Here is a 24,551-nt window from a genome sequence, read left to right on the forward strand (position 1 = left end):
GTTCTTATGAAATGATCATTAGCTTGTTTTAAATTTTTTTTCATTATAAAATTTCATTTTTTATTTAAAACTTATTTAAAAATGAAATTTTAAAATTATTTTTTGTTATATTGGCAATCAGCGTCATCTCCACCCGTTTAAAATTACTCTCTTTGCCTTATTGACACTAAAATATCGGATAAATTTGGTAAATTACTATTAGAAGCAGATATTGTTCTTAAATTTGTTACTAACTTATTATATATATGTAATCCTCGTTTATAGATTATTATAATCAATTTTAAAACACGCCATCTTTTAGCACTAATTTAAACTGACCACACAACTTAAATTTAAATAAAAAATACGATTAAAATGTATTAATTATGATTAAATATTTTTTATAACTCGTTTTATATATATTTTGAAATAAACATTTAAAAAAAAATCCTTAAAAATTAAAATTTTCCCGCTTAAATGGGACGTTTGATTAGTTAACCTCACTTTTACCAAATACAAAAAGGCTTTAATTAAAATTATGCAATACTGTGATTAAGTAAATTATCTAAAATAATCGCATTGGTATTAATGTACGTCATCGAATTGCTTGAGTTGTTTTCAAATCACTTTCACAATTCTCGATAAAACGCTAACATGTGGTTTATTCTAAACCTTTTTATTTTGGTGTAAATGAGTTATTTAAACACGTCTATATTAAGTTTATTTAATAGATGCTTAAGTACGAAAACTAGCGTTCTTAGAGTTATGGATAAATATGATGTAAGTTTGGATTTAAATTTTGATGATAACCCAAATAAAGGAAATACATTTTTAGGAAGCAATTATAGCTTTAAACAGCTTACAAAGTAATGCAGCTTATATTCGAAGTAGATCTTATCAAAAGTCATCATATGAAGAAGATTTTAATAGAACTATAGTTCATACAAAAAAGTTATTAGCAAAGTAAGTTAGTGATAAGTTTTAATTTTATATTTAATTTTTATTTTTTAAATAGAATTGGTATTAATAAAAATGATTTAAATAAATTATCAATAATCCATGTGGCTGGTACAAAAGGTAAAGGTTTTACGTGTGCTTACACAGAAAGTATTTTAAGACACCATGGTTTTAAAACTGGATTTTATTCATCACCTCATTTAATGGAAGTTAGAGAACGAATAAGAATAAATGGAGTACCTTTATCTCACGAGAAATTTACGCAATATTTTTGGAAAATTTATTCAATTTTAAATACACCTCAAAATGTTCCGTTAGCTTATTTCCGATTTTTAACAATTATGGCTTTTGAAGTTTTTTTAAAAGAACAAGTTGATGTTGCAATTATGGAAGTTGGAATTGGGGGTGAATTTGATACAACAAATGTTGTGTCAAATGTACCAGTTGTTGGGATAACTTCTCTAGGAATTGATCACACAAACCTTTTGGGTGAAACAATAGAAGAAATTGCTTGGCATAAAGCAGGAATTATAAAAAAAAATTCTAATGTTTTTACAGTCCCACAACTAATAAACGCAATAAACATTTTAATGGAAAGAAGCAAAGAAAGAGGAGCAGGAAGTTTCAAAATAATTGAACCGTTTTTGAAAGAATCAAATTTACTTAATGCATATCCAGATGTAATTAATTTGAATGCATCCTTAGCTGTGGTTTTATCACATTCTTGGATACAACAAAATCAAGGTAATAAAATGGATTTGGATGAATTTGCTTCATCATGCTCAACAGTGAAAGGTCTTGCACAAACATCTTGGCCTGGACGATATCAGATCTTTAAAAAAAATAAATCTACCTTATTTTTGGATGGAGCACATACAGCCGAAAGTATGTTAATTTGTAAAAAATGGTTTGAATCGAAATCTTTTAAATCCCACAGAGAAAAAGCTTTAATTTTTAATATGATTGGTCAAAGAGATATTGAAAAGTTATTAGGAATTTTAATTACTATTGATTTTGATGTGGTTATTTTTGTTCCGAATATTTCAGGAATTTCACATTCACCAAGTAATTAAATTTGTTTTTGGTTTTAATTTTATGTTAAATTGTTATTATTTTAGATAATTACGTCTCTCCTTCATCTTATTACGCCGATAAATGCCAACAGAATAAAGAAGCTTGGTTAAAATTATTAGAAAATAATAATAAAAAAATCATTGAAAGCAACGTTTTGATTATGCCCAATGTTTTAAATGCTTTAAATTATATCAGTTTGTTTGAATATGATTGTTTAGTCACTGGATCTTTACATTTAATGGGAGCTGCTTTGGAAGTGTTAGATCCTGAATTGAAACATTAACCTTTATTAGTTAAAAATCTCTATTTTTATAAATTATTTTTAAAATATACTTTCATTATAAATATTATAAACTTAATTACCTCGTCAAGAGATGGCGCCACTTTGTTATATATATATTTTTTAATTATTTAAATTAAATTTGTTTTTAATAACTTTCTAAATACAAAATTTATTCTATAAACAAGTATAAGAGATTAAACTTAATATTGACCTTGCACTTTATTATCTAAAATAATTTATTACTTAACCAAAATTGAGGTTAGATTTCCAATAAATGTCGATGACTTGCTGATTGAAAAGTTTAAAAGCTTATAAATCTATTGAATTATTAATTAGTCTTGTACATTTCATGATGGATAAATTAAATATTTTGCAAGGGGGTTATTTTAATTCCACTCTAAGAACTTGGCAGTCTTCGGGAACTGAAATTGGGGCTCACAATTTAATGTACCCAGTTTTTATTATGTAAGTTCCGCTATAATTTTAAAATAAATTAATAATCATGATTTTATTAATAAAAAGGGAAAATGATGATGGTTTAGAACCAATTGGAAGTATGCCCGGAATTAATCGCATGGGTATCAATCAACTTAAAATACATTTAGAACCTTTAATTAAACTTGGATTAAAATCGGTTTTGTTATTTGGAGTTTTAGATAAACTACCTAAGGTAAAAAATATGTGATTATTATTATGTGAAGCGAATTAATCGTTTCATTTAAGGATGAAGTTGGTTCAAGTGCTGACAGTGATCGAAACCCAATAGTTCGATGTTTACCTTTATTAAGAACTTGGTTTCCTGATTTAACGATAGCTTGCGACGTTTGTCTTTGCGGGTACACCTCACATGGTCATTGCGGTGTTTTAGATTCTGATGGAACTATAAATAACCCAAAAAGTATCAAAAGAATCGCAGAAGTTGCCTTAAAATATGCTAAATCAGGTTACAAACATCTTTTTTATATTAAAAAAAATTATTTATACTTGTATTCTATTTTTATTAGGCGCACATATGTTAGCACCTTCCGATATGATGGACGGCCGAATTATAGCCATAAAGGATTCATTAGTCGAACATGGAATAAGTAATAAAGTTGCTGTACTTTCATATAGCGCTAAATTCGCGTCAACTTTTTATGGTCCATTTAGAGATGCAGCACACTCAAAACCATCATTTGGTGATAGAAAAAGATATCAATTACCAAGTTGTAGCAAAGGGTTAGCTCATCGAGCTACGGTATGTTTCATTATGTTTTAAAATACATTAATATTACAGACATTTTAGGCGAGAGATGTTCAAAATGGTGCTGATATGTTGATGGTAAAACCCGGTTTAGCTTATTTAGACTTGGTACAGTCCTTAAAAACTGAATTTCCTCATCATCCTATGTTTGTTTATCAAGTTTCTGGGGAATATGCTATGTTGTATCATGCGGCTAAAAATGGTGCTTTTGATTTAAAAGATGCGTTAATGGAGATTTTGTGTGGTATGAGGAGAGCCGGTGGCGATGTTATTATTACTTATTTTACACCTTTAATTTTGGATTGGTTAAGTCTTAAAAGCAAATATTAACAAAAAAATCATCTTGACTACAACATATTATAATTTTCTTTTGTATGTGTACTTTTTCGGTGTAAAAATTTGGTGTCATTTTGAGGTTAGGTATCTTTATGTCAATTAGTTTATAACTTTCGAATCAAATTTTTGGAAATTTAAGGAATAAACTTTTGTAGCACAATGAAAAAATAAATATTTAATAAATATACACTTGTTTATTTTCAACAGCAAATTTTTTTAAGTAGGTTAACTAAAAAAAAATTGTTGATTAATAAAATTTTGTTTACTCAACTTGCATTTAGCAATTTCATTGCATCACAATAAATAATTTAAAAAATTCTTAAAAAAAGAAAAAGATAAAGATTATCTAGAAAATTTTGAAAACGTTCTGGAAACACGTCACTCGAAACTTCCTTTACATCTACTATGATCACTTTGCATCATTTTCCATATTCCTACGTGTGCCAATCACATTCGGCCAACTAGGACAGATTCGACCAATGAAAATGCGGCAAGTTTAAATTTTAACCAATAACGAGCAAACACGACAAACTCTATACATATATTCTGCGCGAACTTCAGAAGTCGTCAGTTCATCGAATCCTAGCGTCAAAGGGAAGTGTTTAAGATATTTGAATAACTTAAACGTGTTAATCGTTTCACATTTATCATTATAAAACACACGAAATTGGTAAGTTATATTCAAATTTATGTTTGTTTTAATTTATGGTGATAATTTTAATATTTTACGTAGTTTTAAAGAAATACCGGTTCACATAGCCGGCATATTGAAAGAATTAAACTTCAATTTATCGTTTTTAAATTAATTGAGATTAAAATGTATTGCTTTTTATAAGATTTTAGTTAAAATTTGCGCAAAATTGACTCAAAATAGGGTATAATTATTGTTGACGTGTCAAAGAACCGTTATGATATACCACGTATGATGTATCACGTTTTAAGTTGGATTTATTTCTTGCATCTTCTAGATTAATAGAGAATCAATTCGAAAATGCGATTACCATTTTTACTGGGCGCAATTTGCGTCTTGGCCTCCGTTAGGGCTAAAGAAGATAAGAAAGAAAAGGATGATGTTGGTACAGTTATCGGTATTGATTTAGGAACAACTTATTCATGGTAAGATTTTATTTTTATTAAAAAAAAATTAATTTACTTAATTTAAACAAAGACAAGCAAAATAATTTGACATCTGTCCACTTTAATCTAACCTAATAAAGTAAATCTGATATCTGTCACCTAATCTAACCTAAAAAAATGTATTAGGTTTAAATTTTCTTGTGAATCTTTTTTCAGCGTCGGCGTTTATAAAAATGGTCGTGTGGAAATCATTGCCAACGATCAAGGAAACCGTATAACCCCATCCTACGTAGCTTTTACCGCGGAAGGTGAACGTTTAATTGGTGACGCCGCAAAGAATCAATTAACAACCAATCCCGAAAACACCGTTTTCGATGCAAAACGATTAATCGGGCGTGAATGGTCCGATTCAAACGTCCAACATGATCTCAAATTCTTCCCATTTAGAGTTATTGAGAAAAACTCCAAACCACATATCAGAGTTTCAACGAGTCAAGGTGACAAAACTTTCGCCCCTGAAGAAATTTCCGCCATGGTATTAGGTAAAATGAAAGAAACCGCCGAAGCATACTTAGGCAAAAAAGTAACCCACGCTGTTGTAACGGTCCCCGCATACTTTAACGATGCTCAAAGACAAGCAACAAAAGATGCTGGAGTTATCGCTGGTTTAAATGTTATGAGAATTATTAATGAACCAACAGCTGCCGCAATTGCTTATGGTTTAGATAAAAAAGATGGTGAAAAGAATGTTTTAGTATTCGATTTGGGCGGTGGTACCTTTGATGTATCACTTTTAACCATTGATAATGGAGTTTTTGAGGTCGTTGCTACCAATGGAGATACACATTTAGGAGGTGAAGATTTCGATCAAAGAGTTATGGATCATTTCATTAAATTGTATAAGAAAAAGAAGGGTAAAGATATCCGTAAAGACAACAGAGCTGTACAAAAATTACGCCGTGAAGTTGAAAAAGCTAAAAGAGCTTTATCATCAAGTCACCAAGTCAGAATTGAAATCGAATCGTTCTTCGAAGGTGATGATTTCTCTGAAACTCTCACCAGAGCAAAATTTGAAGAATTAAACATGGATTTGTTCAGATCAACCATGAAACCGGTTCAAAAAGTTTTAGAAGATGCTGATATGAATAAAAAAGATGTTGATGAAATCGTTTTAGTAGGAGGATCAACTCGTATTCCAAAAGTACAACAACTGGTGAAAGAATTCTTTGGTGGAAAAGAACCTTCCCGAGGCATTAATCCAGATGAAGCTGTAGCTTATGGCGCTGCTGTTCAAGCTGGTGTTCTTTCCGGTGAACAAGACACCGACGCTATCGTTCTTTTAGATGTAAATCCATTAACTATGGGTATCGAAACTGTCGGTGGAGTAATGACAAAACTTATTCCAAGAAACACCGTCATTCCAACAAAGAAATCTCAAATTTTCTCAACAGCTGCTGATAACCAACACACCGTAACTATTCAAGTTTACGAAGGTGAACGCCCAATGACCAAAGATAACCATTTATTGGGAAAATTCGATTTAACTGGAATTCCTCCAGCACCGCGAGGTATCCCACAAATAGAGGTTACCTTTGAAATCGATGCAAACGGTATTCTTCAAGTATCTGCTGAAGATAAAGGCACCGGAAATCGTGAGAAAATCGTTATCACCAACGACCAAAACAGATTAACACCAGAAGATATTGATAGAATGATTAAAGATGCTGAGAAATTCGCAGATGAAGACAAAAAATTAAAGGAACGCGTCGAAGCTAGAAATGAATTGGAAAGTTATGCATATTCATTAAAAAATCAATTACAAGATAAAGAAAAATTGGGCTCAAAAGTTTCCGATGATGAAAAAACGAAAATGGAAGAAGCTATCGATGAAAAAATTAAATGGTTGGATGAAAATCAAGATACAGAAGCCGAAGAATACAAGAAGCAAAAGAAAGAATTAGAGGATGTCGTACAACCTATTATTGCGAAGCTGTACCAAGGAGCTGGTGGACCACCACCGCCACCAAGTGGAGGAGATGATGAAGACCTCAAGGATGAATTATAAATAATTTGGTCGAAAACAGCATAAGACTGAACTTTTTTTTTAGTAAAACTTAATAATTAATGAATTAAAGACAATGTGTTCCGAAAATGATGAAACCGTTGCGTTTGTGTGAGTGCTACAGTGATATAAATCTTGTTTTAGTCTTTTCCCAGGCAAAAATTGTAATAATTAAAGAATATCAATTCTTTTTATGTTCTTCCTACTGTTGTAATTACTACTTTTATTCAGTTTTTTTTTGTTTTTTGATGGATTCATTGGTAATGTGCGGATTTCGCTGAGTATTTATTTATTTCATGTTGTCTACATCAAATATTAGCGTGCGTTAATGTTTTTAAAGATGATGAAAACGCTACAATAAAATAAAAATGAAGTATTCTAATATTTGGGGTACCATAGTTCTTTTTTCAATAAAAAAATCATTAAAAATATGATTTTGTTTTAATTCCACTTCATTTAATACCATCAAGATTATTTGAACGAGAGAACAAATTTTTATTATTTAATTATTTGTCTATTGCTAATTAGTTAATAAATATTTGGGAAAATTTGCCTACTTACAAAAAAATTTGTGTTTATACTTTATTTATTATATACTAAATAAAGCTTATTAATTATTTTAATTTGTTATAAGATATAAATTATTATAAATATTGAACAAATTAAAAATATATTAATTAAAAATTTAAACTGAATTTAATTCGTCTTTAAAATAAAAGATGGCGCTGTTGATTTTAAATAATTATGTGAATAAAGAAAAATATGTGTAACTAATTCGATTGAAAAAGGCGAGTACTTGTTCTAAAAAAAGGAATATTCACTTAAATTTCAATTTCGTCATCTCAATTATTACTAAAGAAACTTTTTGCTTTCTTATAAAAATATCAAGGGAAATTGTAAATTAAACATCTATAAATACATTATTATTGATCCCTTCCTTTATTTTATTAACGATCTTTATGTCCTCTAATAATGAATCATTATCTTTCTTTGTTTGATTAAAGTAATTATTGTTTATTCTCAGTTCGAACATTATCTAGTACAGTTGTGATTGGTTATATCTCATTATAGGTATCCATCTTTATGTATAAACAAGTATGTTTAATGTAAGTATTGTAGTAATCAAAATAATTTAAGTCAAACATAAAATACTTACAAAAATTATCCAATATATACAAATTTTAACCTCTTCTATTTCTTACAGTTTGTAAATCTACCTAAAAAGTGATATAATTGTTTTAATTCATCATTGTAAACTTTATAAATCCTTTCAATAAGATTACAATATCAAGATCAACTTGATTAAATTAAAACATTTCCTTTTCATCTTCAAATATTTTTTTTGACATATCGGCAACCCAACATATTCAACAATTATCCTCTTTAAATAGAAATAAAATATAAATAGTGTCCATGTAAGTTCATAAAGACCGTCTAAAAATAAATAAATACTTTTGTCTAAGAATCAAAGATTATAAATAAACTTACTTGGCAAAACACTAATCCTAATGTTCAGTGTTCAATGTTATTTGGACTTTAACGGTTGTTTCTTCAAGATATTTTTACGTGGGTGTTTCGGGCATGGTTAATTCTGAGTGGGTGGTATTTCTTGATGTTGTCAATTAAATTAGTTTAAAAATATCGTTAAATGTTTAAATTGTTTATAAACGTAATTGACATCTTTTGTGTGTCATCTGTCAAATCAAATTAAATCAAAACATTTTTTCTTAATTTAAATTATTTACTAATAATTACTTAAATTTATTTGACGGAAAAAATTAAATTGATTGAAAAATAAAAAGATTTTACATTAATTAACGTTTTAATTAATTACACAATACACAACATAGACAAAAAGTTGAAATAGTTGGTAGTATTGACTTTAAGTTTAATTCATTACACATTCATTAGTATTTATATCTATTTTTAATTTTATAACTTAAATAAATAAATAAAATAATTAATAATTAATTTTAACATATTAGTTTTCGTATAATTATTAAAATTTTAGAATAAAATAAATTAAAAATAAAAATGGGTTGGTAGTTCTGTTTCATTGAAAAATCAAATTAATCCGGAATTGTCAAGTGACACAGAGCGCATTGTGTGTGTTCCGTTCAAATGATGTTTTTGTGTCGCGTTTGTATAAAATGGATGTCATAAATTTAATGACTAACATAAACAGCAGGTTTGGAACTTTACTTGGTTTCACCTGGGGTGGAGATATTTACAGTAACGTAAAGGAATCCTACGAGGTATTCTGCATACCCCCCACAAAAAAAAACATTCCTTATCCTTGATATTGTTTACGCACACGAGTTACGAGATTTATTTTTCACGTTCCTACACACGTGTCGTTTTTACTTTATTAATTATTTATAAATACCTTTTTTTCTTATAGCCCGTTCATATCGCATTGATTGTTATATTCTTAGTGGCCCTTATAGTAACTGTTATAATTGTAAAACGATGGCACAAACAAGGTATACATCAATGGCTAAATAAAAGGTTCGTAATTAAAAAATACTCATATTTTTTAGAAGTGATAGTGAAAGAAAATTTAATGAGACAAACTCCATCCAGGTTTCGGAAAAGAGACAAAGCTTTGTTTTATGGTCGAAAGATGTTGAGAAAGGTTAGATCTATTTCAGGGCAAGTACGAAACTCGGGTCAAGGAAAAAAACGAAAAATGGTTATGAAATTTGCGAGGCGCTTACTCCAATTAAAAAAAGAAACTGATACTGAACAATTAAAGGTTAGTTATGACCTTGAATATGAAATTTATTATTAAATTACTTTATAGGTTTTAGAACCACCCCCTGAATACTTGCAAGAAGATGTATTAAGCGATGATCGTTTACCCCCTGATGCTTTGTACATACTACAAAGTATAAGAATATTTGGTCATTTTGAAAAACCGGTGTTTTTAAAATTATGTAAATTTGCTGAAATAATTGATTTGAAAGCTGGATCTTTTTTATTTAAAAAAGGTGAGTAATATTTTGTAATTTGAGAAAGTTTTATCCATCATAACTTTCTTTTATTATTATTTCTTTTATTAGGTGATGTTGATGATAATGTGTATGTTATTCAAAGTGGAAAAGTAAACGTTTATATAATGGGAGCTGATAATGCAATGCTAAATTTAAAAATCTGTAGGCCTGGTGATACTATTGCCTCACTTTTAAGTTTTATTGAGGTTTTAATGGAAATACCAAGTTGTTATAAAACAATTGGAGCTAAAGCTTTAGAAAATTCAACGATTTTAAAACTACCAATGCTAGGTTTTCAAGAAATATTCAAAGAAAACCCAGAAATTTTCGTTCGAGTTATGCAAGTTATTATGTTACGTTTACAAAGAGTAACTTTTACCACTTTACATCAATATTTGGGGTTAACTTCTGAATTAGTTGGTTTGGTTAGTTTAAGAATCAAAAAAATTAATTCAATTATTATGTGTTCTCTTTTTTAGAATAGAAAAAGAGTTATATCGGGTACATTATCCGCTTCTCCGTCCAAAGTTCGAACAAAATCCAAAGAAGAATCAGTCTTAGAAACAATAAATCAACAACCCGCTGATCTTTCACAATTTGTCCCAGCAAATACTATTTATCAAACTTCCCCCCTTCTTTTATCACATAAAAGAAGTAAATCAACAGTTGAAAAACCAAACATTGGTAATTTGGATTTGATATCAGATTCAGGATCAGCCCCAACTAGTTCTGTTAGTATCGCTTTAATAATCCCCAATCAGTTTATCTATTTATTAATGTTTTTAGCAAACGCCTTCATTTCAAAAAAGGAAACACTCCGTACCCGATATAATGGATGAAGAACTTGTTCGATCCATCGCAACTGAAGGTTTTATGAAAGAGTTGGGTTTGAGTAGCGATACAATTTTACAGGGAAAAATAGATATTAAAGATGTTACGGCTGGAACGTACTTACTAAAACAAGACTCAGTTAAAGTGAGCAAAAAAGAATGTGACTAATAAATTTGATTTGTTTGCATTTATTTTTTAGGATGTAGCTTTACTTTATGTGGTAACTGGTTCTATTATAGCAGTGCAAAAGCAATCTGACCGCGAAGATGATGAAGTTTTAATGTTTACAGCGCATCCTGGTGAAATTGTTGGTGGTTTAGCTGTTATTGCGGGCGAACCTAGTTTTTTCGCTGTTAAAGCTAAACATAATTCAAAAATTGCTAGTATTTCAAAAGATAATTGCTATAGGTAAAAAATTATATGTATTTAAAAAAATATTTTTAGGTTAATTTAATTTTTTTGATTAGTTCGACTATTTCAATAATAGATGTCGCTAAGAAACAAACATAACCTCAATTTTTTTTAAAACTTTTTAGTTTAATGAAAGATCATCCTAAATTAGTATTAAAAATCGCTTATATGGTAGTTCAACATCTTTCCCCTTTTGTACGTCAAGTTGATTTCGCATTAGATTGGGTTTTCTTAGAATCCGGAAGAGCGATTTATCGTCAAGATGAAGATAGCGATTCAACGTTTTTGGTACTTTCCGGTCGGCTTCGATCGGTTATAACGCACGAGAATGAAAAGAAAGAGGTTGTAGCTGAATACGGAAAAGGAGATCTTATTGGAATTGTAATCATTTATAATTTTTTAATGTATACAATTTAATAATTATTTTTTTTTGAGGTTGAAATGGTTACACATACAAAAAGAGGCACAACAGTAATCGGAGTGCGAGATTCCGAACTTGCTAAATTACCAGAGGGATTATTCAATGCTATTAAGTTAAGATTTCCGATTGTTGTTACTAGGTTAATCGATTTATTAGGACATAGAATACTGGGTAAATTAAATATTAATGTATTTTGTTAATTAAAATTAATTAAACTTTTTTTAGGTTCATGGCAAAAACAAAATATACATATTTCTCAAGGTAAATCAGCCGTTGATAGTCGACCGACGCAATCGAACTTTTCAACAGTAGCTATTGTTGCCGTTTCGGATGATGTACCCCTTACGGCTTTTACTTACGAATTATATCATTGTTTAACAGTAATTGGTATATTATCTAAAAGAAATTTCTACAATATAAGTTAATACACCTTATTTTTTAGGTCCAACATTAAGACTGACATCGGATGTGATTAAAAAAACATTAGGTGCAACCATAATGGATCCGAGCAACGAATACCGACTCACGTCTTGGTTGGCTCAACAAGAAGATCAACATAAAATCTCGTTGTATCAATGCGATTTAACATACAGTTTATGGACGCAACGATGCATTAGACAAGCCGATTGTATTTTAATTGTGGGGTTAGGTTCAAGAGAACCATGTTTAGGAAAAGTAATACTAATTGTTTTACCATCGAATTCATTAATTGTTCATTATTTTTTATTTAGGTTGAAAGAGAAGTTGAAAGGATTGCTATGAGAACTCAAAAAGAATTAGTTCTCCTTCATAGCGATGGTTCAAAACCCCATAACACCATAGCTTGGCGTAATATGCGCTCTTGGGTGCAATCTCATCATCATATTTTATGTCCGAAAAGAATGTTTTCAAGAAAATCAATGTATCGAATTGTAAGATATTTAAGAAAGATCGTTAAAATGAAGTGCTTTTTTATTTTAATTTTTTTTAGAATGAATTATACGGAAAAGTTTGTATGTCGGAACCAAATATACATTCAGATTTTTCAAGACTTGCGAGGTGGTTAACTGGAACTTCTGTTGGGTTAGTTTTAGGAGGAGGTGGTGCTAGAGGTTCAGCACATGTCGGAATGATTAAAGCAATACAGGTTAATTTCCAATTGATGTTTAAGTTAATTTAATTTAAAGAAATGTTGAATTCAGGAAGCTGGTATTCCTATTGATATGGTAGGTGGTGTTAGTATAGGAGCTTTCATGGGAGCTTTATGGTGCCAGGAAAGAAATATTACAACAGTTACACAAAAAGCTAGAGAATGGTCCAAGGTAATATCCATCTCAAAACAAAATATTAAATGTTACTATTATTTTTAAATTATTTAGAAAATGACTCAATGGTGGAGACAGATCTTAGATTTAACTTATCCAATGACCTCCATGTTCAGTGGAAGAGATTTCAATCAAACAATAAAGGGTACATTTAATGAAACTTACATAGAAGATTTATGGTTGCCCTATTTTACGATAACTACTGATATAACGGCTTCTTGTATGCGAATACATCAACATGGTACGTTTTTATTTTTCATTATCTTCGTTCTTTTTGGTTTGTGATTTCCTTCTAAAAATTAACTACTGGCTATACGCTTTTGTACCCATGCTTTTTCTAACATCCAAATCCCATATTGTAAAACACAAAAAGTTCGTTCTTCCTGGATTGCATATGCCCATGATTTTTTTTTTTTCATTAATATTGTGATTGGTTGACCTCTCTTTTTCTCTATCTAAATGTTTTGCACAATTCTAACCAATTTCATGGGGTTAATAATACAATAATTATTAATTTATTTATTTTGGTGAGCACTGTCCCGCATTTTTTACATGCATTGTGTTCATTTAAAAAAATTTTCGTGGGCCGTTCTTTTAATTAAATTAAAATACGTTTCATTGTCATTCAAATGGTGCTGTATCGGATTAAGATTTTCGCTAAAATAAATAGCAAAAGGTAATTATTCTCAAAAATTTAATTAGAATTTTAGAACTTTTTTTGGTTAGCAATGCTATAGCGTTTTATAAATGGGGCATGCCGATTAATAAATTAAGGTATAGTATTTTGTGCTTCATTACAAAGGAGTGTTTTTTATTGTTTTTAGATACACATTAAGTAACTTTGCTATACAGGGTGATTCAGCTAGATGACTAAATGAAGGGAGTTAAATAATTCGACTTAACCTAATTGAATCATCCTGCAATTTTTTAAATTGGTGCTTGGGATAAAATAATGTTTAATTTTAGTATAACTAACAATCTCTTGGTCATTTAACAACTAATAGTTTTCAATCTGAGATAACTTGATAATTAAAATATATACAGGCTGGTTCAAAAAACCTTGATATAAGTGTTGAAAATCTGGCCATTTTTTTCTGCTGGCCATTTCCCTTCCTATTACATTACCAACTTCAACAACCGATTTAAGATCTTTGTATGAACGAATTTTCTGATATTATATTCCATATCATGGATATTGTTGGTTTCTTTCCTGCACAGGTTTGGGATAGCAGATTTCAGTTTATTGTAAATTTCTGCTGAACGAAGATTTCTGATATCTTATCTACTCTGTGTATGATGGGACAGTTGCAGATAGTGGCTGATACTTAGGTTATGGCTAACGTTAGGTTATGGTGTGTCAAAATAAACCTTACTGGCAGAATGTACACTGACCGGCAAAAAAAACCGGCCACCAAAATGTAGCCACAATTTCAAAGCTGGCTTACTCGCGAACCACTCATTCGATTTTGATGATTCTTTTTTTGATCGAAACGTTGATTCTTCTGTAATAATCCTGCGATAGAAATTTTTATTCGGATATTAATTTGAGCATATACGGGGTGCAAGAATGAGAAAACCTTTTTTTCTCGAAATTTGTAATACCCTATGGGGTGCAGCTGCTACAGCAGAGGGTGTTAACCGGAATCAAATGGTAGCCCAATCTTTTCTGAGCATTTTGTTTTTTTATTCACTCTATTATCTCTGTTACTAACGAAGATGCAGTATTTTAAAGCGATCGCCTGTGAAAACAAGACTAGTGACAATAGTAGCTGATGACCGTTTTATTGTTCTAAGCAATCGTAGAACGACAGCTGTAGAAGCTCGGTGTCGTCTTCAAATGGTGCGTGTCGTTGATGTCAGTGAGCAATTGCGGCAAACTCTTCTTCAAAAGCAATTTGTAACTCTTGAAGGTTCTCTCAAGTTGGTCCCAAAGATATTCGATAGGGTTAAGGTCCGGGCTACACGCGAGCCACTCTATCCGTTCAATACCCTACTTCATCAAGATATTCGTTAACCACACGTGCTACGTGCGGTCGCGCATTGTCATGAATTAGCATGAATCCGTCACCAATAAAATGGGAATAGAACCTCCATGGAAAGGTGCTCTTTCCGAAATGGTGCAGGTCGCAAACCTTTCATTACGACGTCTCCACACTCACTCTCGACCATCAGGTGACCGGAGACAAAATCGGGACTCGTCAGTGAAGAGCACCTTACCCCATTGTTCCATTCCCTAATTCATACGTACGCGCCCAAATTGAAGACGTGCTCGCCGATGTCTCTGGAGCAGCCGAGGTCTTTTGGCAGGTCTTCTTGCAGTCAGATCACTTTTATCAAGTCTTCGATGAATAGTTCTTTCACTTACGTCAACCCCACGCACCATCTGAAGACGATGCCGAGTTTCTATAGCTGTCGTTCTAAAATTCCTCAGAGTGTTTAGAACAATAAATCGGTCATCAACTGCTGTTGTCAGTCGTCTTCTACCGAAACCTTGCCGCCTAGTGAAATTTCCTGTTTCCACATATTGGTTCCAGGCATCCTGAACTGTTGTTCAGGGTACACCCAACGTATGGGCAACGTATTGCTGACTTTTGCCATCCTCAATTAAAGTAACAATAGCCGCAACATCAGTTACTGACAACGGGATTGTTATTATGTTAAAAGACTGTAAAAATCTTTAACAACTGTCAATTTACTATTCGAAACAAATGACATACGCTACCTTGCGCGCCACCTTAGCTTTGTTGATGCTTGTTTGTCTTGTTTTTACAGGCGTTCGCTTTAAAACACTGCATCTTCGTTAGTAATAGAGATAATAGAGTGAATAAAAAAACAAGATGTTCAGAAAAGATTGGGCTACCGTGTGATTCCAGTTAACACTATCTGCTGTAGCAGTTGCACCCCACAGGGTATTACAAATTTCGAGAAACAAAAGTTTTTCTCGTTCTTGCAACCCGTATATGCTCAAATTAAAATCTAAATGAAAATTTCTATCGCAGGATTATTACCGAAGAATCAACCTTTCGATCAAAAAAACAATCATCAAAATCGAATGCGCGGTTCGCGAGAAAGCCAGCTTTGAAGTTTTGGCTAATTTATAGTGGCCGGTTTTTTTTGCCGGTCAGTTTATATATGTTGATTTAACGTAACAATTAATTTTTTTTAAACGGCGTTTGATAAAAATTGTACTAAAAACATAATTTTGTCTCATTTAACATGAAATCACACATAAAACAAAAAAAAATCGGTAATTAACGTTTGCACCGATTATATGTATGTTTGGTTGCATAGCTTAACAAAAAATTTTATCAAAAAAAGAAAAACAGCACTTTTGAATACAATGATAATTCTAAAACAATCTTAATCAATTTTTCATTCAAAATAAATCTATAATTTATTTTCGGTGTTAAATGTAACCCACCACAAACTCCTAATTGTTCCCAATGTAAACCGGTTGTATTTTTGTGTTTGAAATAAAACCAATAGCGGTAAATTAATTTAAAAGAATTTGTACATACATAATTCGATTTGACGGCATGTTAGCTTAGTGCGGATGTGTCTCGCAGGATCTTTATGGCGTTACGTGAGGTCTTCGATGTCCCTCTCGGGTTATATGCCACCACTCTGCGATCCATGCGACGGACATCTCTTACTCGACGGTGGATACACCAATAACTTACCAGGTAAAAATATGAGAAAAGAGTTTATTAAGGTAACAATATAATTAAGTTTAGTCAAATTCGTTCCATAAAAACTGCTTGTTTTAAGGTAAGATTTATATATTTTTTAAATTATGCAGAGTGTTTCAATTTATGGTTTATATCAATTGATGGTTTTTAAGTTTTTGAAACACGTTGTGTAATAAAATGCTACATTTTCATCGAGTAAATAATAAGGGTTCAGAAGGTAACCAATCACAATTAAAAATAATGGTTGTTGATTAATTTTCTAAGCATAATTTTTTTATTTCGTTGATGCAGTTTATTAAGTTCATTCATTTCTCCCCTTTTCTTCTTTTTTACCAATCTTTGTTTGGCTTAAAACAAATTTAGATAAAAATTAGTTTTGTTCCTTAATTCTTAGTTTCAAAAGGATAAGAATACATCTATTTCTATTAGATTAGTCGTTCGATTTGGACGATTAGATTAAATTGTAGATAATGTAGGTTTTCTTGATTTAAAAAACTGATTGAATAAAAATTTTTCGAAAAAGAGAATATTATGTGCCACACAGGTAATTTGTGGCGGTACGTCCGGGGAAGCATGTCCATTGTTGGGATTTTCCCCCCTATGTGTGACCCATTGGACGGACATATGCTGGTCGACGGATGTTACACGAATAACGTACCAGGTAAAAAAATAAAAAATCATTTCAAAACTTTCTTTTTATCTTCTCAAAGTCACAATATCCGTTATATATAAAAAAAGAGGTAGGTAAGCAATTTATTTATTTACGTAATTATACAGAATCAAAATACTATTTGTTGTTTCTTTGGTTATTGTTTGAAATTACAGGGTGAGTCAATATTATATTATAAAATTGTTAAATTATATTACAAGCAAATGAGGAGTCAAATTGATCCTCGCCCGCAAGTAACTGCTTAAGCGTTATGTTATTACAATCTATTATGCATTTATTTTGAGAGTATTTGTGAAGATTAAGTTCATAACAAAAAAAAAACAAATTAATTTTCTATTTTAGTATTTTGGAATTATTTTTTATACAGGTGTCTCAGCGAGACCGGTCATTAGACGTTTCTGGGGTTCTGGCGAAAATAAAAATTTGAGAATTCAGACTTAAGTATTATCAATTACGATCTCTTCGACTAAAATATTTTCAGATTTCTTGCACTTCCGGTTATACCGGAAGTCGCCACCTACTTTATTTTTTTAAATGGAACACCCTGTATATTTTTACATATTTGGATTTGTCTGTTTTCAAGGTTTATAAATAACTTTACTTTTTGCAATTTGATACTGCCGTTCTCGAGTTATTCGAATTTTTCTAGAAAAATCTGCTCCAGCAGACATTTGTTCAAAAAATCAGAGAACACTCGATTTTTAGGATATCAATTTAGGATTCAGAATATGCTTAAACAACATGATGGAGTATGTTTTGGTGCTGAGAACGGTTATCTAGAACGTTTGGTCACTTTACTATGGCACGTTAACTTTTCAAAATTTGGAAGTACCATAACTTCATTTTTTTAAATGGCACCCCCCATATTTTATTTTTTAGTCGTCTTCAGTGTCTCATTCTACATCTTTTATATCCCATATGGCCCATACCTAATATTAATAGTTTGGGAGATAATTAGGGTTTTTTGAAAAATGCACACATATCATATGGATATTTAGCCTAGTGTGCCATGAAAAACAAGCCTTTTCAATGAGTTCTTGTCAAAGACTCACTTGTTTACGTCACTTGATGCATGTGAGCAAATAATTATCTGTTATGTCCCTTAATATGAGTACTAAAAAGAGTTAAAATCGATAACAATAACGAAAGTAATATTTACACAAATCAAGAAATTCTTAATTTATTTTTTATTCATAAAAAGCGTGATAAAGTTCGTAGTATGATTCCCAGATCTTCTTTGGCAGCTCGAATTGAGGTGTTGGGACTGGGCTCGAAATAAGCCAAGGCATTCACCTCTTCCGTTGCATTATCTACTACATTTTTTGGTCAGTTTAACACGTGATTAACTCGTCCAACATGCAAAAAATTTGCTTCTATTCTTTTAAATTTATCTTTGTCATCGGAGGTAAATGCGGATAATTTTCATTAAACATTCTGCAAGTTCTACAAAGAACTTTGTCGCACTTTTCGTGCACAAAAAATAAATTATGTATTTCTTTATTTGTATAAACATTATTTACGTTATTAATATACATTTTATCTGGTTTTAGACTCACAAGCATCAAAAAACGTAAATCAGACTTTGACGTTTGTCAATAAGTCATTAAACATTTGTTTTCCATGGCACACTAGGTTAATATCGATATATCGATATGATATGTGATCATTTTTCAAAAAACCCTAATTATTTCTCAAACTATTAATGTTAGGCATAGGACATATGGAGTATAAAAGATGTAAAATGAGACGCCGAAGACGACTAAGTAATAAAATATGGGGGGTGCCATTTAAAAAAATGAAGTTATAGTGCTTCCAAATTTCGAAAAGTTAACGTGTCATAGTAAAGTGACCAAACGATCTAGACAGCCGTTCTTGTCACCAAAACATACTCCATCATGTTGTTTAAGCATGTTCTGAATCCTAAATTGATATCTCAAAAATCGAGTGTTCTATGATTTTTTGAACAAATGTCCGCTGGAGCAGATTTTTCTAGAAAAATTCGATTAACTCGAGAACGGCCGAATCAAATTGCAAAAAGTAAAGTTATTTATAAACCTTCAAAACAGACAAATCCAAATATGTAAAAATATACAGGGTGTTCCATTTAAATAAATAAAGTAGGTGGCGACTTCCGGTATAACCGGAATTGCTAGAAAACTGAAAATATTTTAGACGAAGAGAACGTAATTGATAATACTTAAGTTTGAATTCTCAATTTTTTATTTTGGCCAGAACCACAGAAACGTCTAATGACCGGTCTCGCTGAGACACCCTGTATTATTAGGCGCTTATTACTGCAGCTTATTATTAGCGAAATTTTAAAATCATCCAAAGTTGATGATTTCGTGTTCATAAAGCAAATCTTCAAACCCAGCGCCTCGCCCGCAAGCCGATTTGAGGCGAAATCGTTCTTTATTTATCTTCGGAAATATACAAAGTCTCGGATAAGAAGACATCAAAGACCCTCAAACCGCCAAGGTCACTTTCGCGCGAGGCTCTAGAATCATCACAGAGTTAAAAGCATTCCACACCTCAACCGTTTTATAATATGTAGAAGAATATTATGCTTATCATACTTATAATTTTGACTCACCTTCTACATTACAATTTTATATTTTATATTAAAGAAAAGAATAATAAATTAACGTTTTTTCCCCAGCGGATGTGATGCGTAGTTTAGGTGCTAACCACATCTTAGCGATTGATGTTGGTTCCGTTGACGATCAAGATCTTACAAATTATGGAGATGATCTTTCGGGATGGTGGTTACTATGGAAACGATGGTATCCCTTTACTTCATCTGTTAAAGTGCCAAATTTACCCGATATCCAATCGCGTTTAGCTTACGTTAGTTGTGTTCGTCAATTAGAGGTTAATTCAATAATTTCCGATTTTATTTCAATGAATTCGATTAATTAATTAATATCAATAGGAAGTGAAAACTAGTGGTTATTGCGAATACATCCGACCTCCAATCGATAAATACCGTACTTTACAATTTGGTAGTTTTGATGAAATCAAAGAGGTAGGTTATCAACATGGAAAATTATTCTTTGAGGAACAATTAAAATCCGGGAAATTGCCTTACGTGAAACTTCACGCTGAATATGACAATATTAATATTCAACAACATTATGCTGATCAACATCAACATAACTTCACAGATTTAGCTCAAATGGTTTGCCAAATAACAAGGTAAAAAAATCCAATAAGAAATAAAGACAAAAAAATACATTTTCTTTGTAGACCTTATGATGATGATGAAGGTTCAACAACTGATACATCTTGCGATTCTGATATGGAGGGGCATGGGTATGCTTCGGAACCTTCAGTAGGAATTTTAGATGTAAGTTGTTAATTTTAAATAGTTATTGAAATATTAAAAATTATGTTTTATAGCACGATACATCGATGATGGCACATCGTAGAACAGGTGGATCTTTATCATTGTCGGAAAATGAGTTGGAAACTGAATTAGATATAACTTTGAAAAGGAAGATGAACCCTTGAAAAGGGAAAAAATTCAATAAAATTTTGTAAATTACTATTTATTTTTCAGTTTTGATTTTTTTTCCATTAAATTATTACTTTAAGTCCTAAATTTAATTATTATTTATATTTACAGTTACCGATTTTGTGATCTCTGTATTTTTCTATAAATTAATACAAAAAAAATTTGTTATCATTTTTTTTATCATTTTGAAAAACATGAAAAAATTGATATACATAATTCTTATATTAAAAGTCGTCCTTGGTGCTACTTTATAAATAATGAAAAGAATATTTTTGAAAATACATGTTTTATGACAAATAAACATTTTACCCCATCATGTAGGCAACCAATAATACACGCATTGACAGCAGTTTAAATAACTTTCTTATAACTCGTTTCATATGAAAAATTTTGATTCTTTTATGAACACGCGATTTCTGTGGAGGCAAAATAATGACTGAAAAACAAACAAACACTTAATTCGCGTAATAAGTGATAGATACATCTTATATTTGTGCTAAATGTTGGGTGGTGGTAGTGATGTTAGTGACATTAGTGACATTAGTGATGTTGAGATCATCGGATTGCTACTTTGTGGATGCTAAAAGGTATTGTATTAATTCATTTTTTGGCACAATAGATTAATTTAACTTTTCTTTCTAGCGGAGCTAAGAAACCAAAGAAAACAACATCCACTTGGTGAGTCGTTTCAAAATTTATTAATTTCTCATTTTTACCAAAACAAATGTTGCTAATTCGGGATTTGAGCGGTGTAATATTTTCAGATAAAAAACCAGTTCGAATCCTATTCATTGTATTTGTGCTCGAAAGAAAGTTATGATAGTTTCAAATCGTAAAAATTAATTTCCATAACATTAATGTTCAAGATTATGCAAAGTTGCGTTCAAAAATTCATAAATCTAAAATTTTAAGATTTGGAGAAATGATCTTTAACGTGTTAAATACTATATAAATTTGCTATAAAATGTTGTTTATTTCATGATCATACTTCGATTTTGAGACACGATTTTTTTAAATTTTTATTTCATATCTATAACAATCAAAAATGCCAAATTATTCTTTTTTCATGGTGTTTATTATATTTAATTAGGCCATACAATACTTTCTATCCAAGGTACATAATACGACACTCTTGTATAAACTCCCGGTGCTACTCCACAAAGTTTTCCAAAAGACACCACACCAACAATTAAAAACAAAGAATCTTTGGGTGATTTATATTGAAGTGGACTCCCTGAATCACCCTAAAGTTAAAGGAATTTTAATATACATTATTTATAATTTAATTAAGATTTACCTGACAAGTATCTCCTCGATTTCCACCTCCAGCACAAATTTGCCATTCATCAACGATCCCATTTTCAAGTTCTTTTTCCGGTCGATACGTATCTTTACATTCTTGAAATGGCGAGTGTCTCAACTCAACTTTTTGCAAAAAACTAACAGGAGAACCGGCGTAAACTTGGGAACCCCATCCGGTGGCTATTAACCTCGAGGATGGGATTTCTTGGGATGTGTACAAACAAGCCGGTTTTATATAATTAGAAAATCGCACGGTTTCTATTTCAATCAAACCAACATCGTGATATCTCGAATCTAACTTGTAATCGGGATGCTCGTAAGTTCTTTTTACTTGAAATTGTTGTGGTTCGGAGTCGTCGTTGTTTGAAGCAAGATCTAAATCGCCTAATCGTACAAATTCAACATCTCCGCTAAAAAAAATAATGTTGCTGTTAAAATGCTGTTAAAATAAAAGATTCGCTTATTAAGGTCCCACCACAATTCCATTTTATTTCTTTTTCATTCCCGAAACCTAAAGCAGCCTAAAAAATACAAATATTTTTTTTTGTTAATACAAATTAATAGAAATTTTGTAGAATACCATGTGAGGAAATTCTCTTGGAAATGAGTTTTGTCCTGAAACGATTGCGTTAAAACTTCCGAAAGATCCCCATGGATTATAATCATAATAAGTTCTTGAAATTTTTGATGAATATTCTTGGCATTCTTTAGATAAATGATTTAAATTTTAATTTTTAAAATTATTAAAACCTTACTCTGTTGACTTTTTGAAGATGAGCTTCTTGAATTAACATTACCACGATTTTTTCGATTATCATTAGAGCAACAAAATAATTCCTCATAATCACCATAACCACAAAATCTAGGCCTAATTCTTTTCATGTCACATTTATTAATTGAAACACATCTTCCTAATCGCCCTTCTCTAGTTCTACAAGGAACTCCATTTTCTTTAATTAACGAAAAAAGATTTTTATAAAAAAATAAACTTTTTACTAATAAAATGATTTTTACCTTGACAATTAATCGAGTTAACCACTAATGAGACGCTGAGAAGAAATAGAAGGGCACACATTATGATGTGGACTAAGTAAAGTGTTGTTGGAGACTAAAAATATCTTGCAAGGCAAAGTTGAAAATGAATGATAAATAAATTCCTACCGGTAAATAGGTCGGGTATGAATCATTCGGACCGGAAACGTTTCGTATGTGGAATTAAGGAATCACCGCAGGATTTACGCAAATTCACAAAACAAAGGTCTTAAAACAATAATTAAGAAAGACCTAACAAAAAGATATGAATAAAATTATCTCCATAATCACCAGTTTACTTTTAATTTCCTGTTTATGTCATTGAGATTATTCAATAATGATGATTTCATTCAAGAAATAATTTATGTTTTACGTTTTTATTTTAACAATCATAAATATTAAATTTTACATTAAATTTACATTTCATTTAACATTCGGGTTTAGCCGTGCGTCTTATAAGACGACTAAAGCCGAATGATTCTAGTTCTTCACTTCAGAAATGTACCAGAAATTATAACCATAATGGCCGGATTGATTGCGAGCTGTCAGATCATGCGTTGGTGTATGTTGAATTAGACCTCACAACTCAGGTGAACCCCGTTCTTTTCAAAACATATAGAGACTTTTCAGTCTTAAATGAGCAGGTATTTTATGATCATCTAAAATCTCTGCCCTGGCGTAACATATATGACTTACATACAATTGACGAGAAAGTGACCTTTCTAATCTCTAATATATCAATACTTCTAGATTTGCACGCACCCTTAAAAACGTCACGAATAACAAAACCAAGCGCACCCTGGTTGACACCTGATTTAAAAATAGTCATGCGGGATCGGGATAGGAAGCTCAGTGTCACTCATCTCATCAACTTCTGTATTGCGGATAGTGTATTTCCGGCTGCGTGGAGGTTGGCAGCTGTCCACCCAATCCCCAAGGTTGGTAACCCTATTCTTTTTTCTGATTTACGGCCTATCAGTATTTTGACAGTGATGTCAAAGGTATTAGAAAAAGTAATTAACATGCAATTAAAGAAACACTTGGAGATAAATAAAATATTACCGGTTGTTCAGTCGGGATTTAAGGAGGGACACAGCTGCACTACTGCCTTGGTTAGTGTACTGGACGACATTCTCTGTGCTACGGATAGAGGTTTGGTGACTGTGCTGGTTCTTTTAGACTACACAAAGGCTTTCGACACCGTAAATCACAGTCTTTTGCTTTCAAGTTTGTGCCATCTGGGTCTGGAGGAGACAGCGGTGAATTTTTTTCGTTCTTACTTGTCGGATCGCATGCAGTATGTCAGGCTATCTTACACGAAATTTTAAACACTGCAAGGTTCATTTGTATGCGGATGATACTCAGGTATATAT

The 24,551-nt window shown here is 31.2% G+C and overlaps 5 protein-coding genes across 10 annotated transcripts; 4 read left to right on the forward strand and 1 right to left on the reverse strand.

Annotated features, from left to right (window-relative positions):
- Positions 1 to 464: 464 nt before the first annotated feature.
- LOC111413342 (Folylpolyglutamate synthase 1) lies at positions 465 to 2,355 on the forward strand. The gene is made up of 4 exons (XM_023044270.2): positions 465 to 759; positions 815 to 942; positions 995 to 2,001; positions 2,055 to 2,355. Exons 1-4 carry the CDS (start codon positions 670 to 672, stop codon positions 2,291 to 2,293), a joined length of 1,464 nt encoding a protein of 487 aa, XP_022900038.2. The 5' UTR covers positions 465 to 669; the 3' UTR covers positions 2,294 to 2,355.
- Positions 2,356 to 2,543: 188 nt separating this feature from the next.
- Positions 2,544 to 4,057, forward strand: LOC111413343 (Porphobilinogen synthase). The gene is made up of 5 exons (XM_023044271.2): positions 2,544 to 2,758; positions 2,816 to 2,963; positions 3,017 to 3,236; positions 3,298 to 3,530; positions 3,579 to 4,057. The coding sequence occupies exons 1-5, from the start codon at positions 2,643 to 2,645 to the stop codon at positions 3,864 to 3,866; spliced, it is 1,005 nt and encodes a 334-aa protein (XP_022900039.2). The 5' UTR covers positions 2,544 to 2,642; the 3' UTR covers positions 3,867 to 4,057.
- Positions 4,058 to 4,432: 375 nt separating this feature from the next.
- Positions 4,433 to 7,442, forward strand: LOC111413341 (heat shock protein 70 cognate 3). The gene is made up of 3 exons (XM_023044269.2): positions 4,433 to 4,542; positions 4,841 to 4,988; positions 5,166 to 7,442. Exons 2-3 carry the CDS (start codon positions 4,864 to 4,866, stop codon positions 7,012 to 7,014), a joined length of 1,974 nt encoding a protein of 657 aa, XP_022900037.2. The 5' UTR covers positions 4,433 to 4,542; positions 4,841 to 4,863; the 3' UTR covers positions 7,015 to 7,442.
- Positions 7,443 to 8,013: 571 nt separating this feature from the next.
- On the forward strand, positions 8,014 to 21,015 carry LOC111413337 (patatin like phospholipase domain containing sws). Of its 6 annotated transcripts, XM_071199275.1 has the most exons (22): positions 9,065 to 9,266; positions 9,413 to 9,494; positions 9,552 to 9,766; positions 9,815 to 10,001; positions 10,074 to 10,429; positions 10,484 to 10,735; positions 10,791 to 10,979; positions 11,035 to 11,243; positions 11,372 to 11,627; positions 11,682 to 11,838; positions 11,893 to 12,054; positions 12,110 to 12,342; positions 12,399 to 12,578; positions 12,638 to 12,793; positions 12,849 to 12,968; positions 13,026 to 13,212; positions 16,538 to 16,654; positions 17,205 to 17,321; positions 19,990 to 20,201; positions 20,263 to 20,525; positions 20,577 to 20,676; positions 20,730 to 21,015. In XM_071199275.1, exons 1-22 carry the CDS (start codon positions 9,162 to 9,164, stop codon positions 20,838 to 20,840), a joined length of 3,966 nt encoding a protein of 1,321 aa, XP_071055376.1. In that variant the 5' UTR covers positions 9,065 to 9,161; the 3' UTR covers positions 20,841 to 21,015. The 6 variants fall into 6 exon arrangements, with proteins under 6 accessions (XP_022900033.2, XP_071055376.1, XP_022900032.2 ...); XM_023044265.2 differs by lacking the exons at positions 9,065 to 9,266; positions 17,205 to 17,321 and adding an exon at positions 8,014 to 8,117; XM_023044264.2 differs by lacking the exon at positions 16,538 to 16,654.
- Positions 21,016 to 21,897: 882 nt separating this feature from the next.
- LOC111413319 (venom protease-like) lies at positions 21,898 to 23,221 on the reverse strand. Its single transcript, XM_071199349.1, has 5 exons — positions 23,161 to 23,221; positions 22,902 to 23,096; positions 22,727 to 22,851; positions 22,142 to 22,585; positions 21,898 to 22,088 (listed from the first exon to the last, which is right to left on the reverse strand). Exons 1-5 carry the CDS (start codon positions 23,219 to 23,221, stop codon positions 21,927 to 21,929), a joined length of 987 nt encoding a protein of 328 aa, XP_071055450.1. The 3' UTR covers positions 21,898 to 21,926.
- Between the last annotated feature and the right edge of the window lie 1,330 nt (positions 23,222 to 24,551).

The sequence above is a fragment of the Onthophagus taurus genome, chromosome 10 (genome assembly GCF_036711975.1).
Source record: "Onthophagus taurus isolate NC chromosome 10, IU_Otau_3.0, whole genome shotgun sequence".
In the NCBI taxonomy this organism is placed as follows: domain Eukaryota; kingdom Metazoa; phylum Arthropoda; class Insecta; order Coleoptera; family Scarabaeidae; genus Onthophagus; species Onthophagus taurus.